Consider the following 21,208-nt stretch of genomic DNA (forward strand, 5'->3'; position numbering starts at 1 on the left):
ACAGATTATCTGAAGGCAGGACTGGTCACGGCGTGCCAAACTTCATGCGTGTAGCGTGTGCGGGCTGCAGGTGGGCCAAGGCTGGGACTGTCACTTGGCTTTGCTCAGTCCTTCTCAGAGGTACCCGGAACAGCGTGACATTTCATTTAGCATTGCAGTGTGGCATTTTTCAGTTCGGCAGAACTGTGGCGACGTGCTGTTTACCCTTCGCTATTTGTTTGTGGAATGTTCGTTCACAAGTCCAGTGGCTGTTTGCACAAAAAGAGGCAGTCTACTACTGTTACAATCCTTAAAAATGAATGGGAACAACATAAGAGGGATGAGAATTCTCAGTTGACATAAGTGACGAGTACTGCTTATTTATTATGAAATGACATTACAGTGCCATGCAGAGAGAATTTAACTATGTAGATGACAATGGAAGAGCAAAAAATTACAATGATCGACAGATGGTATTCATTGTTCTGTACATCAAAAAACAATTGTGCTAAATTTGCAGACATAGAGCACGTGAAGATATTGGTGGTACAAATAGTAATGTTCCTGAAATTGCACCCATTATTCCATTGTCAGATGCAAAAATTTTCAATGTAAATGAATAAAGGGTATGGAGACTTCATATATTACTGCAATGCACGTTGGTGAAGTCTAGGGTCATGACTGAAATGATTTTTTGATTTAAGGGGAGGCTATCTTTGGCCCGAAAAAAGCATGTTCTTTGAGAATTTTTTTCTCGGTATGTGTTATTGATATCAATGTCAAATTTGGTCAATATGTTTATTGATATTTCCTCTACAACTGGAATTTTTTTGACTGGAAATGTCAGAGAGCAAAGGTGGAAGTGCTGTCGGAACGAAACAAAATTTTGATGTAGACCTCAACGCGCGGTATGTCACAGGTCAGCCGGCTCGTCTGAAATCAAAATTGAGTTGACATTAGCGAAATATATAAAATTCTTTAGGAGTTGTACCTCGCTTAAGTTATTTGGACCATAGGAAACAAAATGGCGGCCATTTGAAAAAAAGAATAGGGTTTTTTCATCGATTTTTCGACTTCGTCGGCCAAGTTGATGGATTGGAATAAAAGTGGTACAACTTCTAGACAATTTAGTTAGCTTCATTGGAAACAAGCAATCATGCCAATCAGTTCAGTAGATTTGAAGTTACCATACCTTGTGTTAAAAAAGCGTCATTTAGAGAAAAACGCGTTTGAAGTTTTGACTACATAAAAATGCAATATTATACAACGTAAGTTCAATCTGCTATTCTGGGTCCATAAACTAGTCCTTCCTCTTCCTTATAGAGGGCATTCTGCTCAATCTGGGCCATCCTGCACTGCTCCAGAGTCGCTCATATGGCCAGTGACAAGCAGTTTTTGGCCGCTTGAATCCGGTGGTCGTCCAAATGCTTGGAGAACTGCGTTGAATAGAGTCTCAGGGTGACAGCCATCATTGTCATGGTCGTCAGAATTGCTGAATGCCCTTCATTCAAACTGCTCACTGCCAAGAAAGTCGCAATCTCCACAGTCTTCGCACCAGAATGCAAATGCTTGGGTGCTAACTTCCAAATACACACGTTCAAACGTTCATTTGAATTTTGTGTTTTTTCTCCCAAGCACCGGTACAATAACTCATCCTCTCAAAGGAAAAAACTGGTGCATGAAAAAGGTCAATTTCAGGCAGGTGCACTTTCTTTTTGTTCAAACATTTCCATTCCGTATTCGCAAAAACAGTTTCAGGGGTTGATTCTAAACACTCTTATGCATCCAAATATGCAATTTTTTAAAAAAATCAATTTTTTGAAGCAGAAGATAGTAAACCTCCCCTTAAAACTTACTATTGTTCAGCTTATGAAGAAAACAGGAGTTCAGGAATGAACATTAGAACATCTGGAACAGTTTGCAGACTTCATATTTTAAGTGGGCTTCACTGCACACTGTCCACAGTAAAACATTGCAAGGTAACTTCTTTCTGATTTGATGGGGAGGAATTTAAGAAGAAAATAGTGTTGTAGAAGGGACACATTCTGACAAAGACAGTCCAGTTCCCTAAGCTCACTGACGTGAAAGGAAGTGTGAGCTTTGAAGAATTCATTGCAGCCTTGGAAGAATTAGGATAATTTTATAAAGGTTTTGAGGGCACTGTCAGTCTTCCACCTCTTTTTGAGCTGTTTTAGAAACTGTTTGTCATTTCAATTGAAAGCGCCCATATGCATAAGCAGACATAACTGATTTACCTGCAAGGTAATCCCAATTTCAATGACACAGATTTTCACATTAAAACTGTCCAGATTGTCTACATTGCTTTCTTGAGGCAAATTTTCCAAGTCCCCACAATGAGGTTGCAGAAGCACTACAATATTTTGATCAACTATTTGTGTGAAAGATCTATTTCTGATTATGAAACTAAACAAGTCATGATTATGTGGCAACGTGCGTGCGAAATCCTGTTAAATTGTCTGTGTGTGTCCATAAGCCAACAGTTTGTACCAGACAAAAATTATCTTATGTATTCAGCAAAAATAATTAATTAATACTGAAAACTTGTTTTATTTATGATCTATGTTGTTGAGAAATGTGCAATATAAAACCAACTTGCATGCAGTGTGACTGCAATGCCATTTAAATGTGGTACATTCATTGTTTCCCCCCCTTCCCCCTACTTGCACTCAGACAGTGTGGCACAGTGGTGGGGGAAATGTGAAGTGATGGTGAGCACTTTGGTGGCACTCGTGGCTGGGTGTGGTCAGTGAACAAAAATCTTGGCCGCCCCTGTTCTTAGGTAGTCTAATTTCATTAGCAAGGTGACTACAACTTCCTGAGAAAGTAGAAACCATTATGAAGATCCCATGTCTTACTCATTGGACAGAAGCTATGCCAATCTACAACATATTGACCAAAATCCTAGCCTTTGCCCTTGGGTCACAATGGATTTAGTGCTTTGGTTGTCTGCTGCAAATTACCATGGACTGCAACTGGCAAATCGAATCAGAGTTGTTGATTACTCAACCTAGAAAATTGTACTGTACTCTCCATCATTCGACAGCCAGCTACCACTCAGTGAGCAATGACAAGGTTTAACATATTATTTCTATAGGTTAGTTAATTAAAACATTATTTATTTATTTATTTATTTATTATTATAAATAAATATTCTTTGTGTGTGCTTTTATTTTAATTATTGCTTTAGCTTAGTTCCTTATTTCCTTTTATGTATACTCTTCTGAAAACCTGGGAAATATAAATATTTCATTTTAAATACAACAGGAGAGCAAGAGATGTATTTTGCAGTGGCGATCTCACGGAAATTCCTCGTCGGAATATGCCGTTCACCACAATATCAACTTGTCGCACCCAAATTAGAGTTTTGCATACACTCGTACACCATAATGGTTGAAGACTGAAACAGTTCTTTAAATGCTGCACTGATGTTTAGTGACACTAGATAGACAACTGCATTGCTCATGGTTTTCCTTGGTCTTTGCACCACATCAAACTGGACTTGGATTTATCACCAGTGGAGCGTGTGTATGGCAAAGCACTTAAGACTGCCTGGCGAGTTCATAGACCCAAGTCCCAAACAGTAAGACTTCATGTGACACCTGGGAGAACACATCACATGTACTCACCATCCACCCCCCTTATGAATACATGGAATAACACCTACCTATGTGCATCATGACTTGCAAACAAGCACACTTGCCATGTTATGAACAGGCAGTGTCAAACCATTGCTACAACTTCCCATTCACAGGCACATATCAGGCCATCAAAAGAGGAGCACGAACTCATACTATCAAATGAAACTACAATCTCGATTGATTAGAGTGCAACCCACATACATTTTCCCAGAACTGTCACTGACCCTCATGCTGCAAAACCAGCCTTAGCCTCAAGCACAAGCGCAACCACCCAAAGCAGACCTCTATCCATATGAAGAACACACTCTCTATATCGAGTGCATTTTCCTGCAAGATTTTTAGATGACACTCCGCTTCCACCAGGAGGACTGATGTAGTACATAGATTGTTGACTATCATGTTCGTAACAGATGTCAAAGAGCCTACGAACCAGCCACCAGAGGTAATGTTGTTCTGTATCTGTACCTGTTCTCAGTATTCCATGTGTTATACCATGAAAAGAAACAGTGTTATAACTTCCTTGGTAAAGTAGCGGAACTCTACTAGTGTTAATCTAACACAAAAACTAGTCTCCAGTGCTTACTGTATATCTTCTTCTGTGTTCTGTTTGTTTTAACAGAAGTTTATTATTGCTGGTAAACAAGTTTTATATTTCATGAGCTATTTTTGGATCAGGTTACTTGAGCACAAAAATGTATCTAGCTCAGATGGTTAACACCTATCTGTGCCAACAAAGCAACAAAAGTCAACACAACATGTCAGCTCTGCTTGTGTAATTTTTTATTGACTATCACTGTAACAGCAAAATTCATACATATTAAGCATACTTTACTTTTAGGGATTGTTTTCCAGAAAATTATTTTCTTAATGTTAGCCAAACTTAGAGAGATTAGATTAGATTAGATTAGATTAGATTAGATTCAGTTTTCGTTCCTTAGATCCAAATAATGAGATGACTCATGGGTATGGAACATATCAGAAAGTATATTAGCACCAGAATTTTGCTCACATTCCTATGCTTTCAAAATTCTTGGGGCGCTGTTGTAATGGAACTGGTCAATGGCTCACTAGTCCTTTTTGCAACATTTGTACACTCAGATGTACTACTCGATACTGGATATCCTTCAAAGACCAGTTGTTTGGTTATGAGTACTATTTTACTTATGTACAAATACAAGAATGTGTAATGATAAGTTATTTTGATATACGAATCAAGTCATTGAAGGTTTTATTGAACATATTTTGCTTTAATTTTGGGAAAAAAATTCTAAAATTATGGAAAATTATTATTATTATTTCCTCCTTTCTCAGACGTTATGTCTGGTTAAAAATGGAAAGTGACGTGGACCTTGATCAAGCGTGACTTCCTTTTAACTGGGTGGTATATGTTACATTGCATTTAGGAACTTTCGGGTAATTGAACATGTATCAATAATTACAGATTTCTGTAGTTGTATATATACGTTTGGATGTGGTTGTATTGCGTTGATGTACTGGTGGATATTGTGTGGTATGACTCCTGTAGTTGATAGTATAATTGGTATAATGTCAACTTTATCCTGATGCCACATGTCCTTGACTTCCTCAGCCAGTTGGATGTATTTTTCAATTTTTTCTCCTGTTTTCTTTTGTATATTTGTTGTATTTGGTATGGATATTTCGATTAGTTGTGTTAATTTCTTCTTTCTGTTGGTGAGTATGATGTCAGGTTTGTTATGTGTTGTTGTTTTATCTGTTATAATGGTTCTGTTCCAGTATAATTTGTATTCATCATTCTCCAGTACATTTTGTGGTGCATACTTGTATGTGGAAACATGTTGGTTTATTAGTTTATGTTGTATGGCAAGCTGTTGATGTATTATTTTTGCTACATTGTCATGTCTTCTGTGGTATTCTGTATTTGCTAGTATTGTACATCTGCTTGTGATGTGATTTACTGTTTCTATTTGTTGTTTGCAAAGTCTGCATTTATCTGTTGTAGTATTGGGATCTTTAATAATATGCTTGCTGTAATATCTGGTGTTAATTGTTTGATCCTGTATTGCAATCATGAATCCTTCCATCTCACTATATATATTGCCTTTTCTTAGCCATGTGTTGGATGCGTCTTGATCGATGTGTGGCTGTGTTAGATGATACGGGTGCTTGCCATGTAGTGTTTTCTCTTTCCAATTTACTTCCTTCATATCATGTTTATATTATGTGATCTAAAGGGTTGTAGAAGTGGTTATGAAATTGTAATGGTGTAGCCGATGTATTTATATGAGTGATTGCTTTGTGTATTTTGCTGGTTTCTGCTCGTTCTATAAAGAATTTTCTTAAATTGTCTACCTGTCCATAATGTAGGTTCTTTATGTCGATAAATCCCCTTCCTCCTTCCTTTCTGCTTAATGTGAATCTTTCTGTTGCTGAATGTATGTGATGTATTCTATATTTGTGGCATTTTGATCGTGTAAGTGTATTGACTGCTTCTAGGTCTGCGTTACTCCATTTCACTACTCCAAATGAGTAGGTCAATACTGGTATAGCATAAGTATTTATAGCTTTTGTCTTGTTTCTTGCTGTCAATTCTGTTTTCAGTATTTTTGTTAGTCTTTGTCTATATTTTTCTTTTAGTTCTTCTTTAATATTTGTATTATCTATTGCTATTTTTTGTCTGTATCCTAGATATTTATAGGCATCTGTTTTTTCCATCGCTTCTATGCAGTCGCTGTGGTTATCCAATACGTAATCTTCTTGTTTAGTGTGTTTTCCCTTGACTATGCTATTTTTCTTACATTTGTCTATTCCAAAAGCCATATTTATATCATTGCTGAATACTTCTGTTATCTTTAGTAATTGGTTGAGTTGTTGATTTGTTGCTGCCAGTAGTTTTAGATCACCCCTGTATAGCAAATGTGTGATTTTGTGTGGGTATGTTCCAGTAATATTATATCCATACTATTTAGCATGTTGGATAGCGGGTTCAGAGCAAGGCAGAACCAGAACGGACTTAATGAGTCTCCTTGGTATATTCCACACTTAATCTGTATTGGCTGTGATGTGATATTATTTGAATCTGTTTGGATGTTAAGTGTGGTTTTCCAGTTTTTCATTACTATGTTTAGGAACTGTATCAATTTAGGATCTACTTTATATATTTCCAATTCTGTAGCAACCATGAGTGGGGTACACTATCAAAAGCTTTTTGGTAATCAATGTATGCGTAGTGTAGCGACCTTTGTTTAGTTTTAGCTTGATATGTCACCTCTGTATCTATTATCAGTTGCTCTTTACAACCTCATGCTCCTTTGCAGCAGCCTTTTTGTTCTTCATTTATAATTTTGTTCTGTGTTGTATGTGTCATTAATTTATGTGTAATGACTGAAGTTAATATTTTGTATATTGTTGGTAGGCATGTTATGGGGCGATATTTAGCTGGGTTTGCTGTGTCTGCTTGATCTTTCGGTTTCAGATAAGTTATTCCTTGTGTAAGTGTATCAGGGCTGTGTATGGCCCTGCAATGTAATTGTTAAATAATTTAGTTAGATGTGAATGTGTTGAGGTGAACTTCTATAGCCAGAAATATGCTATTTTATCATTTCCATGGGCTTTCCAACTGTGCGTAGAATTAATTGCTCGGGTGACTTCATGTTGCAAAATTATCACTTCAGGCATTTGCGGTATCGTTTTGTATGTGTCTGTTTCTACTTGTATCCACCGTGCATGTCTATTATGTTGTACCGGGTTTGACCATATGTTGCTCCAGAAGTGTTCCATGTCTGTTATGTTTGGTGGATTGTCTATTTTGATGTGTGTGTTATCTATTGTCTGGTAAAATTTCTTTTGGTTTGTGTCGAATGTTTGGATTTGTTTCCTTCTATTTTCACTTTTTTTGTATCTTCTAAGTCGTTTGGCCAATGCTTGTAATTTCTGCTACTTTTCATCTAATTGTTCTATCGCTTCTTGTGTGAGATTTTACCTAACCTTTTTCGTTTTTTGTCTGATACTTCATTTCTTATAAATTGTGTTAGCTGTCCGATGTCTTTTCTCAGTTTTTCTATTCTGATCTGTAGCCTGTGTTGCCATGCTGGTTTTGTGGGTTTCTTCTGTGTGTTGGTTGGTTCTGATCTGTGCCTAGTGTGTATATTTAGTGTAGTGAGTGCTCCTATATAAACCAGTAGTTGTAACTCTTCCATAGTTGTATTTTCATTTATTTTGTTGTGTATGATTGTGTTGATAGTTGTTATTGTTGTTTCGACTTGTGGGTTATTTGGCAGTCTATGCAGGAATGGTCTAATGTCTGTATTTGTGTCTTTGTATTCTATATATGTCAGCTGAAATTTCTCTTCTATGTCTAACACATGTGTCTCTTCGTGTTCTATTTGTGCTTGTTCTGGTGGCTGTCTTAAGATTTCGTTTTCCTCTGATTGTTTAATTGATGCGTGTTGTTCTTTGTTTGTTTGCTCTGGGATGTTTGAGTCCATTACTGTATTTTCTTCCTCTTCTGATTGCACATTATTTTGTTCCAGTATTTGTTGTACTTGTTGTTTGATGTTTTCTAATTCTGACTGGGGTATCCTGTTATTTTTTATTATTACACGAATCTGATCAGCTAGTCATTGTTCTGTTAGAAATTTTAATTCTGGGTATCTGGTAATAAATGTTGTGTATACTTGTGATCTGTATCCAGTTGTGTTGATTCCTAAGTTTGTTGCTTGGTAATAACAGAACATAAGGTGTGAGTTAACTTCATCTGACATCTCATCCTCTGTGTTTGTTTTCCTTCTAGGGTGGTTGCAGGAAGCATATCCTGCAAAACACCTCTATTTGGATTTAAATCATTTGCCGTGTGGCTAGCAGTGTCATTACCGTTGTGGACGGGCATAGGGTTCAAGCGTCATTCCCGACCATGACAGCGCTTGTCCGAGGCTTCATTAGTTCTGTCCTGAACCAAGTAATCACACTAAAAGGGGGGTTAGCCCTATTAGTGGTTTGTTCTTTTCGTCACCTTGTACGACTGGCAGAACATACCGGAGGCCTATTCTTTTCCCGGGCCTCCACGGGATTTATTATTATTACTGACTTAGTTTATGGATTTTAATTTGGAAATGTGTATTGTAAACTTTATAAAATATTAATGACATAAAACTTTTAACTTTAGATTTAAATATCAAAATATAAATATATGATATGGTTATATAGAAGGAAACATTCCACGAAGGAAAAATATACCTAAAAACAAAGATGATGTGACTTACCAAATGAAAGTGCTGGCAGGTCGACAGACACACAAACGAACACAAACATACACACAAAATTCAAGCTTTCGCAACAAACTGTTGCCTCATCAGGAAAGAGGGAAGGAGAGGGAAAGACGAAAGGATGTGGGTTTTAAGGGAGAGGGTAAGGAGTCATTCCAGTCCCGGGAGCGGAAAGACTTACCTTAGGGGGAAAAAAGGACGGGTATACACTCGCGCACACACACACATATCCATCCACACATATACAGACACAAGCAGACCTGCTTGTGTCTGTATATGTGTGGATGGATATGTGTGTGTGTGCGAGTGTATACCCGTCCTTTTTTCCCCCTAAGGTAAGTCTTTCCGCTCCCGGGACTGGAATGACTCCTTACCCTCTCCCTTAAAACCCTCATCCTTTCGTCTTTCCCTCTCCTTCCCTCTTTCCTGATGAGGCAACAGTTTGTTGCGAAAGCTTGAATTTTGTGTGTATGTTTGTGTTCGTTTGTGTGTCTGTCGACCTGCCAGCACTTTCATTTGGTAAGTCACATCATCTTTGTTTTTAGGTATAAAATATAAATATACATATAAATATTTACATTGTGAGGTAAGCATCACTGATCACTTTAATCTAACTTTGTGGTAGGTAGTAAATTCATGTTTGTTAAGAAATGAAACATGGAAGTCAGTTTTTACATAAGAAATGTTGTATTGTTAATGTGACTGCTCCAGATGTACAATAAAAGTATCTTTTATTATTAATATCAATAAACAGAATGAAATGAATCCAAAAAACTTTCTGCACCACACAGTAATACATGACTATGCTAACACTATGAAGATGTAATGAAGATTGTGAAACAAGTTAATTTCAAATTATCATTTACAACTGTCTTGTATGCACAATCACAGAATTAGATTAAAAGAAAACTTGCATGTAATCCCAGCTAACATAAGTTTGTGTTAGAAAGATATATGCTTTATGGGAATAAAGCGTTTGAGCAAGCCCTCACTGGAGTGCCCCCTCCAGGAGCAAGGGGCACTCCACCATGATAAGAGAGCTACTGTGTGTGAGGCTCCACAAACCACACATAGGGACGGCTCTTTACATAAGATAAAAAGATAAAATTATGGTTTAATCCAGTATGATCATTATGGAGGCAACACAGAACAGTGGCTTTCTTTGGGAGGAATGGAAAGAGATTAATCATGCAGCCATAGTCTCTTTGATAGTGCAGAGTTCTTTAAAGGTGGCAGTAGTCCTCTAAACATTCCATCTCCGAGTGAGTGGAAGTGTTATTTGCACTTGTAAATCTGCACTTGGTATTGTAAAAGTGATATTGGTTGAGGAATCACTTCTCTAGACAAACAGTCAGCCAGTTCATCTTCCTGGATACTCACAGAGTTGGAACACAGATAAAGACAAATGAGCAGGTAGTACGACAAAGGTCAAAGAGAAAATTGTGAATAGCAGTTATCACAGGGTGACAAGAGTAACACTGATCAATAGCCTGGAGACTGTTCATTTAGTCACTAAAAATTAAAACATGGTCAAGGAATAAGATGTAGGGCTCTATTAATGATTAAGAGCTCTGCCATAAAAACGCTGTATGTTCCCAGCAGCAAGTGATATTCCTGACTGATGGGAGATAGAAAACCATATCCTATCCATAATTTTAGAGCTGTCAGTGTAAATGATGGTAGCACCCTGATACTCCTGAAGAAATGAGAAGAACAGACACCTAATGGTTATGGGGGCAACTGAAACTTAAAATACACAGCTTGGGGGGGAAAAAATTAGTACACTCTTTTAGAGGTTTCCAATTCACTCAAAATTTATTGTTGCAACAGTGCACATGGAGTATGTGAAATGATTACATTTACAAATCAATAGCACAAGTGATTCTGAGACACCAGGTATTGACCCATGCTGAAACCCCATATTAGTACATGGTGTAGCATCCACAAGGAGCAATGCAGATGCTGACTCTGACATCCACCTGACCACACAAATGGCAAATACTGTCCTGGGATACATTATGCCATGCCTGCTCGAACTGTTTACAAAGATCTGTTAGAGGTGTTGGTTGACAAATTGCACGAGTCACTCATCATCCCATCATATCACACACGAGCTCAGTTGGAGACAAGTCTGGAGATCACGCTGTCCAGGGATGTTGCTGCACATCTTGCAGGGCATGCTGAGTTCATGGACAGTTTATAAGCGTAGGCTTCCGCGGCCGTTGTCATCTTCAATAAAATTCTTCAGGGTATCAGACCGCATCGTCATAATTTAAAATGCGCCAACATTTCGGCCAGCGTTGCAGCTAGCCTTCATCAGGGCCTTACGTTAAACTGCTAAATGAAACACACTTGGTTCCTTAAATAGCTGCACGAGAAAACCGTGTCGTTACTTGATTGGCTGTAAAAGGAGGAGGAGGAGGGGTGAAAGGTATGCTTTATTGGTGTTTCCTTTATTATCTGTCATTGGCTGAAATAGCTGTTTTCTATTGGTCTTTATATTAATCCACCCCATTGGAGGAGACGGACGAATAGCGAACAGGTGATGGCTGTGACGTCACACTGTTTACATGCTGTCCAGAAACCGGCTGCAGCGTGCCATTGCTTTGTGTGCTCGCGACCACTACTGCGGCTCTCCGCGTGTCTGCATGGGCCGCCGCGGCTCTGCCGCCGCTCCGTAGCCCTGCTATTGCAGGCAGCCAAGACCTCGGAAGCTTGTACCCGTCCTCTCTATTCATGTTGGCGGGTCTTTTGGCTATTTCTATTGCCTCTCTAATCTTTCTTTTGAAAGTGAGAGGCTGTTTCGCCAGGACGCGGGCTTCTTGAAAAAATATTGGTTTCCCGCACTCGTCTCGGTGTTCCGCCACTGCTGACTTAGTGTGTTGTTTCAGGCAGATATATCTTTCATGTTCCGAGAGCCTTGTGCTAATCGGACGTCCCGTCTCACCTATGTAGACTAATCCACACGCACAACCAATTTCATACACGCCAGCTGTGTGTAGTTTGTCAACTGCATCCTTGGTAGAACCGAGCATGTCTGATATTTTGTTTCTGCTTCGGAAAATTGGTTTGATGTTGGCTTTTCGTGGAATTTTGCCAATCCGTTCGGTGACCCCTTGTACACATGGTAACACAGCAATGCTCTGTGCCTCCTTCTCCTCTTCCCTATTAGTCTTCTCCCTTGTCGACATGATGCTGTCTATCGTCTGCTTCCCATAGCCATTAACCCATAGCCTCCTCCTCCTTTTACAGCCAATCAAGTAACGACACGGTTTTCTCGTGCAGCTATTTAAGGAACCAAGTGTGTTTCATTTAGCAGTTTAACGTAAGGCCCTGATGAAAGCTAGCTGCAACGCTGGCCGAAACGTTGGCGCATTTTAAATTATGACGATGCGGTCTGACACCTTGAAGAATTTTATTGAAGGGGTTCATGGACAGTGTTTGGGTGAGCATTACTCTGTTGAAACAACACATCACCATCCTGTTGCAAGAGCGGCAAAAGAATGGGCCTAACAACATTCTGCACATACTAACTGCTGGTTAGCATCCCCTCCAGAAACACATAAGGTGAATGAGAGTCGTAACTTATTATACCCCAGATCATATGGCCTAAGGTGGGGCCAGCGTGTCTTAGATGAACCCACTCTACGAGACAGCAGGTTTACATTATACATGCAAGCGATCATAACTTGCATGCAGGCAGAATCTACTTTCATTGGCACTACCATGGTGCACCATTCCATCTTCAAAGTGATCTTCTGACAGCACCAACTGAGCCATGCACATGGATGCTGTGATATGAGAGAAAGATGGGCTAGAGGTTTGTGTGCCTCTAGTCTCACTGCTAATAAATGGTTCGCTGCAATTTGTGTTGTCACATCTAGGCTCACAAGCCTAGCTGTGGTAGCTGTATGATCTGCCACTGCTGCCCTTACAATATGATGATCCTGGCAGGTGTCTGTGCTACATGGACATCTAGAGCCTTGGCTACAGGTGTGAGAATGATCATGTGGCCAGTGCTACCAACATCACTGGTCAATTAGTGCAGCACTTCCAACTTGGGTGGCAATTCTCCAAAAGGACGATCCCACCACTCGTAAGGCCACAATTTGACCCCTTTCAAACTCACTCAGCAGACTGTAGGAAGCACGAGTGAATCTCTGTGGCATAGCTACTTGCTTGCTTCACACATCTGCACCACACTGGGCCTTCTGGTTGTCAGCATTCCCTACTATAGGGTAGAGACAGATGGCGCTCTGGTAGCTAGGCCACTACACTATCTGTTGGCGGACAAGCAATAGCAGTACTGCTATTAATCACATGGTTGGCAAATTCCATCAGTGTGTGGAAATCATCATTGTCTTTCCAGATGCACCTACTTCTTTTTCCAACACTCCTAATTCATGGTATGGGTACTAATCAAGGAGGAGGGCACAAGAATACACAGGGAGCACATTCCAATCGGGCCAGGCACTGGCAGAGGTTTTGAGGCATATTCCAACTGGTAATCCCCGCCAGAGGACAAGTGTCAGAGAGTTGACACCCACTGCATGAAAAATAATCTGGTAAGTCACAAGACAAGGAAATTATTGTATGAGGGTTGTATAAATGAGCAAGAGTTGGTATTGTCAGAACTGAAGAGGTCAAATCCTCATTTTAGCGAATAGACTAACTATGCGTCTAACCCGAAAGGCAGCAGTAGCCATTCTTAGTCTGTCATGATATATTGAGTACAGTAAATACAAGTAGAGAAGTGTGATCTGCACCTCAAGAATAGTGGGTGAGAAAACAGAGTGTTAATGTTTCACACATGCGTAGTCTTTACTTGGTAAATATGTGACAGCCACGTCAGCTTTTTCTAAAAGAGGAGTCCCAAACATTGGGATTGTGCAACAATGTCCAAGGAGTGGGTACCCAAGTAGAGCTATGGATCAGAAGAACTTACAGTATGACAACAGAAGTGCTAGACTCATGTTTTTATGTGAGAAAATTTAAAGCAATGGGAAAGGGTCCAGGCAAGGACGCTTTGGATGGGTACCTGGAGATGGAATTCATCAAAGTCTACAGTTTGGGAGCTATACTAGATGCAAAAACTTTCAACATACATGGTGGGGATACCCATTCGTCAGATGACGATAAGGAATAGTTACTGTTACACACAATATGCAGCCCTGAGAGACGCTATTCTTTTTAACATGTGGGTAGCTGAGCAATGCACCAACTCTAACCTGAAACAATTTGTGGGATGAAAAGTGACAAAAATTGGTACAGATCCACAAAAGTCTCAGTCATAGAGAGTAAGAAAGATGTAATGATGCCAAGCTGTATCATATGCTTCATCCATGCAGATTATAAACCAAAGTCTCTTGCCACATTTTTCTGTCTGTTTGCTATGGCTAATCTCAGAAACTACTGTAGGGATCTTGATATGGTTTTCAAAAGGAGATAGTCTGATTCATGAGGGAGGTTTGTATATACCACTACATAAGATAAACAAATGATCTGGCTGTAGATATTTAACGATATGCGTGCAAATCTGGGGTGAGCCACAAATATAGGTAACAAAGGACAGCAATGAGATGTTCGCATTTAGAAAAAAGCTATAGGACTGCTGTTTCCATCGTAACCAGATGATTGGTGGTGCATCATCTCTCCTGGAAATCACACTGATAGCAGGATAGAAGGCACCTCGATTCGAGAACCCAGAATGAGCTATCGTCTTTTCAAGCAGTTTGCACAGTACGCTGGTGAGGCTAATTAGTTGGTAGCTGTTAGTAGACAGTGGGGTTTTGCCTAGTTTAAGGACTGGAATGAGGACAGTATCTTGTCACTGGAAACCCTGAGTAGATGGAGTTTGTAAGTCGCAATCAGATCATTATACAATTCATAGTTACAGGGCGGAAGGTGAATGGGGGAAAGGGTGGGGGTGTTAACATGAACTTGACAATAAATAACTCCCCTTTCTTCATCAATCCATTATTATTATGCATCTCTTAATTTTCCTCCTATACACTGTCAATTATACAGGGTTGTAACAATGCCTACACAACATCTTATACCTGCAGAACAAAATAATTCAATTTCACATTACTGTGAAAGCTATCATCATAGTTTATCACATATGAAACACACAGAGAACTTCAATACGATTACAAATCAGAAGCTCTCCTCATACAATGACAACCTATTCATTTTCATGTTTTTTATGAGAACATGAAATGTTTATAATAGACTCTCAAATAAACAGAATATACAAATAATAATAATAATAATAATAATAATAACATTTAACCCTCTATCAATGATGAGGTGATTAGATATATAGCATCAGCTTCGAATTGATAAGAATGTGGAATGTAAACAGTCATGACCATGACACAGAAGTTATCCCATTATTCATCTTGAGTGATTCCAAAAACCATGAAAAATAAATTAAATCTTGATGGCAAGGAGAAATCTTAAAAACATATCACCTATTATATCAAGTAATCAGGATCACCAATTTACCACTAATATTAGTAAAAGCAGGAAAAGTCATCAAATTTCAATGTTAAACAATGTACTAATCCTAAGTCAATCAAAATTTAATTAAATATTGTTCACATATCATGAAAACATTTTGAAACTTACCAGAAGCAAAACAACTGAGAAGCTCAGAATGGTTGCAGGCACTCTCACTTTCCAGAATGGCACATAGGGTTCCTCCAGTCCAGTAACGACATTCACTTTGTTGCGCTTCACATGAGAAAGACGTGCCAGATATTCTGGACGGGGATGCTCAGCCTGGAGATCAAAACCAGTGAGCCCCCAGCGATGTACTATGCTAGCTGAGTACCGTTTCCACAGTTCCAGGAACAGTGTCGCTGTGAAACCAACAACGAATGTCATTTCTATATCTGGCACACACTTACAGTACTAATAAAATACAGTATCTGCATGCCTTGTTAACGTTTCAGGGGAAAAAAAACACATTATTTGTGCAGAAGAAAATGATATGTAATACAATAGTGAGAATGATAATTCTATAACAGCAATTACAATATTGATCTTCTAAGTACTTGCTGGAGCAGAAATAACTTGCAGTTTGAAGAAGTGATTCATAAAACCCTTTTAAAGGTAAAATTGCAGATGTTATATTATGTTTAAGCCATTCATGAAAGTTGTTGAAGATTTTGCACACTGTTATGAGCGGAATGTTTATGATCAACAGTTACAGGCAAAACTGTTTTCATAGATATAAATGAAATCATGTGACTAAGAGGGTCAACCATCAGCATCACTCCGCTAAATTCAAATGATCAAAATCTTTTTATTTATTTAGCCGCCATCTCTAGACAATGTATGGATGCTGTCAGAGGATGAATGAGGGAAAGTCCAGGCTGTGGTCCAGCACTGTAGAATATTATGATAGTTATTTGAACTTTCAATTACTATCATCATTCTAACTCATAAAAGGCCAATCAGACTTGTTAATTTTAGCTTTGTTGTACCAGAAGACAGCACGCAATAAACTTTTCCGAATTTGCCGGTTACCCAACATGGATATTTTCTTCACAATGTTACATAGTTGAAAATCCACCTCTTCACTTTTAACACAACAGCTGTTGCACCCGGCATGAGTTGTTGAACTTGACCAGAGTTTCTTTGGGTTTTGTGAGACATCTCTCGACACTATTCTGTGACATTATTCGCTGAAGGTGCCACATATCACCATTTTAACACCTAATTGTTTTTCTACATCTATATCTACATAAGTACTTTGCAGGCCAGCATATGGTGCATGGCAGTAGGTACCTTGTACCGTTAGTAGTCACTTCTCTTTCTCTTCCACTCTCAAACAGAGCGAGGGAAAACTGACTGACTATATGCCTCTGTATAATCTGTAATTTCTCTTGCCAATGTGGTTCTTATACAAAATGAACTTTGACGGCAGCAGAACTGTTGTACAGCCAGCTGCAAATGCTAGTTCTCTAAATTTGCTCTATGTTTCACAAAAAGAATGTTGTCTTCCCTCCAGGGACTCCCATTTGAGTTCATGAAGCACCTCCATAATAATTGCATGTTAATCATATCTATCAGTAACATATCTAGTGGCACACCTCTGAATTATTTTAATGTCTTCCTTGAATTCAACCTGGTGGGAGGTCCAAAGCACTCTAAGAGAACTCAAGAATGGGTCACACTAGTGCTCTTCAAGCAAACTCCTTTATAGACATGCTTAACTTTCATAGAATTCTCCCCATGAACAGAAGTAATCATTCACCTTCCCTATCACTGACCTTATATGGTCATTCCATTTCATATTGTTATGTCTTGTTATTTACTTGACATGACATGACTTTATCAAGCAATTCACCACCATTACCATATTCAGACATTACATGACTGTTTTTTCTAATTACCTGCTTTAACTCAGATTTTTCTACATATGGAGAAAGCTATCCTACCCGTTAAATCGCTTATGTACATAGATAACAAAGGCAGTCCTATCACACCTCCGTCAGGCACTCCTCAAAATACATGTCTGGTGAACACTCACTGTCGAGGATGACATACTGGGTTCTATTACTTGAGAAGTCTTCAAGCCACTCGCATATCTGGGAACATATTCCATATGCTCGTACCTTCACTGATAGTCAGCAGAGAACACCATGTCATATGCTTTCTGGAAATCTAGGAATATGGAATCTTCCCGTTGCTCTTCATCCACAGTTCACAGGATATCATATGAGTTTTACTTGAGTGATGCTTCGTAAATCCATGTTGTGCTTTTCTGTACCAAGGAAATTTGTTGTATTTGAACTCTGAATATGTTCAAGAATTCTGCAGAAAATCAGTGTTAAGGATATTGATCTGTAATTTTGCAGGACTGTTCTTTTATCTTCTTGCATACAGGAATTACCTGCACTTTTCTCAGTCACTTGGGACTTTGCACTGGGTGAAAGATTCATGAGAAATGCAAGCTAATAAGGGGCCAGTACCACAGAGTACTTTCTGTAAAATCGAATTTCCATTTCATACAGATCTTACACCTTATTTCCTTTCAAGTATTTCAGTTGCTCCTTTATGCCAGGGATGCCTCCATATGGGAGTCAGTGCAATGGTCAGAGTCTATGATCGTCCATTGTGAATGATTTCTTAAGCACCAAATCTGAAACTTCAGCTTTCCTTTTGCTGTCTACAACTGCCACAACAGACTGATCGATGAGTGATTGGATAGAATCCTTCAACCCACTTAGCGATTTTACGTAGGACCAGAATTTCCTCCAGTTCTCAGCAAGATCTTTTGCTAAGATATGATGGTGGAAATTGTTTTCTTGTTTGCACATTGATCTTTTTACAAATGCAAGAATTTCTGCTAACTAAACTGACGTTTCACCATTACTTTTTGAACTGAGACTGCAACAATCTCTGCTTCCTCAGCATTTCCAAAATCTTGTTATTAAAGCACAGTGGGTCTTTCCATCTTTAATACACTTATTCAGCATGTACTTCTCCAGAGCATGATTTACAATCAGCTTAGACTTTGTCCATAATTCCTCTACTTTCATCACATTGGAACTAACTGGTTTCCATTCACTGTGTAGTGTGATGCTAACAACTGCTCATCTGCTCTTTGCAACATAAATACTCTCCTTGGCTTCCTGATGGGTTTATTAACTTTAATAATGACTGCTATGAAGATGACATGATTACTAATCCCTGTCTCTATGCTGATACTGTCAATAAGGTCAGGTCTGTTTGTAGCTATAAGACCTAGAATATTTCCAATGCATATGGGTTGTCAAATAAGCTGCTGAAGAAAGTTTTGGAAAAAGAACATGTTCAGAACAATTTTACTAGACTGTCACACCACCTGCACTGAATCATAGATGGCAGATGTATGCTCGACTAGCTAGTTACCTCCAAATAAAAGTGCATGATAGAGGACTGAGTGTAGACTTTCTTTGAATGATTTTATAACTAATGTAGCTGAATCAAGTGGGTGGTAAAAATATCCAACAATTAACTTAGTTCACTCAGGTTTGTTATTCGCATCCAGGTAATTTCGCAGCCAGATTCAATTTTGACATCAATGCACTGCAAGCTCACTGGTCTATTATTCGGATCAGCACACCAATTGTGTCCGGCCAACAGCCATATGCAGTGACTGGGCAAGCACACAATCTACGGTAATTCTAGCTTGGAATGTAACAATACGAGAGAAGGAAAGTTGCTATTTTCCTTCTCTCATATTGTTGTAATTCTAGCTTGGTTATATTTAACAGTCAGTTGCGTACAGCTGCCTTTTGGCCCAAATAACAAATTAGCATTTATGTTTTTAACTTAATAGTTAGTGAATTTCTTTGTAGAATTAAGCATAAGTTTTTAAACAAATTAAAATTGGAATGATTAACAAAATGATACAAGATATTATATCCCAAAGAATAATGATGTAGCTGAATGCAATGGTTTTAATACAACTTGGAAATTTAATTGCAAGCAAAGAACCAGAAAATAGCATGAAAAGGTTGTCTTAAAATTCTAAACAGATTTACAACAATTATTTAAATGATATGACTGAGATAGCAGAGCAAAGCAAGCAGAGTGACAAACGGAAGTCCGGCACACTAACTAATCTTGGAGTTTGTAGCACTATGAAAGTATTTAAATAAATCACAATGTTTTCAAAAGCTCAGTTCCTATTTCAGCTAGGAACATGGGTAAAATGTTTTTGGTTTGGCCTGGACAAGTGGCCATTTGTATAGCCATTTCAAAGTCTGTCTCACTGTAGCTATGTTACAGTACATTAAGCAAGGTTTGAACCAGGAACTGGAGCTGGTGCCCAGGCAAACTTTACAAATCGATTAATTCCTTTTGCAAAAGATTTTAATTGGGATGAAATTAATGCTCTGCTAATAGCACCATTTATATGTGCACTATTCGGATTTCACTTGCAAATGCAGTCACCTCATTTGGATTTTATGTACAAAAACAGCGAACCTTGAATAACTCTAGACTGGAGTGAGACTTATGATTTTAATTTGGTTCACCAGTGTATCAGACCTTAATCTAAGATAAGTCTTAACTGTCCATGAAGGTAGATAAAAGGATAAACTCAAGACGAAAATTTTTGTCCAATAACCTTTACCCATTGTTGAGATAAATGTGGCACATAAAATTCATTCTTACGTGAACTGAATGTGCAGAAACAGTTTAAAGTAAGTCAACTAAATAAAACATGCATTCTTACAATAAAATTGAAAAAATCTAGAGGATGTCAATTATTGAACTATATGAAATACTTCATAACTTCTGAACGGTTTGTGTTAGGACATTTAAACTGCACGGTTGGCCATGTGGCATGATAGGAATCAGCATGCACTGTATGGTTTGGTTTAGGAACGAAGCGCACTTTCATTTGGATGGGTTCGTCAATAAGCAAAATTGGTGCATTTGAGGCACTGAGAATCTGCATTTTGTGATTGAGAAGTTTCTTCATCCTCAGCAGATGACTGTGGGATGTGCAATGTCCAGTCACGGAATAATCGGTGTGATATTCCTCAATGGCACAGTAACTACTGAACGCTATAAGAAGGTTTTGGAAGATGATTACATCCCCATTATCCAAAGAGATCCTGACTTCGACAAGATGTGGTTCGTGCAAGACAGACCTCGACCCCATCGAAGCAGGAGAGTGTTTGATGGCCTGGAGGAGTACTATGGGGACTGCATTCTGACTGTAGGCTCCCCAGAGGCCACTGGCATTGGCCTCAATTGGCCATCATACTCACCGGATCTGAACACATGCGACTCCTTTTTGTGAGACTATATTAAAGACAATGTGTATAACCTCAAAACCATTGCAGGGCTGTAAACAGCCATTCAGGAGGTCATTGATGTTCCAACAATTCAGTGGGTCCAGCAGAATTTCGCTATTCGTCTGTGCTACATCACCACCCATGATGGCAAGCATATTGAACATGTCATAACATAAATCAGAATATCTCTAGTGATGTATAAATGTTGAATAACGTGTGTGCATGCCATAGTTTGTAACTAATTTACCCTTTTTTTCCCCAAAACTGTTCAATAATGGTCACTCTGTAGCTTCATTTGGATTTTACATGCAAGAAACATATTATTTTGTGAGTTTTTATTACACTTGCCACTTCTAAGCTTCAAACTTGTGCGCATGGGTCCAAGCTATAGGTTCAAAAGACAATTAAAAAATCTATTTAGTATCAGTTACCACTTGAGTCAACAAAAATCTAAATTGGTTGCCAAGCTACAGCCACCTAATGTCAGAATTATGCACAGTAAAAGATGGGAACCAGAATGAAAATT

The 21,208-nt window shown here is 38.7% G+C and overlaps 1 protein-coding gene across 3 annotated transcripts in view; it reads right to left on the bottom strand.

Moving 5' to 3' along the window:
• The window catches only part of LOC126092590 (anoctamin-1-like), a 266,356-nt gene that overhangs the window by 29,324 nt on the left and 215,824 nt on the right, over positions 1-21,208 (bottom strand). For all 3 annotated transcript variants that reach the window (XM_049908280.1, XM_049908281.1, XM_049908282.1), the window contains one exon: positions 15,512-15,744. In XM_049908280.1, the coding sequence (XP_049764237.1) occupies positions 15,512-15,744 (233 nt within the window). The remainder of the gene's footprint in view (positions 1-15,511; positions 15,745-21,208) is intronic.

Source organism: Schistocerca cancellata, chromosome 7 (genome assembly GCF_023864275.1).
Source record: "Schistocerca cancellata isolate TAMUIC-IGC-003103 chromosome 7, iqSchCanc2.1, whole genome shotgun sequence".
Lineage (NCBI taxonomy): Eukaryota > Metazoa > Arthropoda > Insecta > Orthoptera > Acrididae > Schistocerca > Schistocerca cancellata.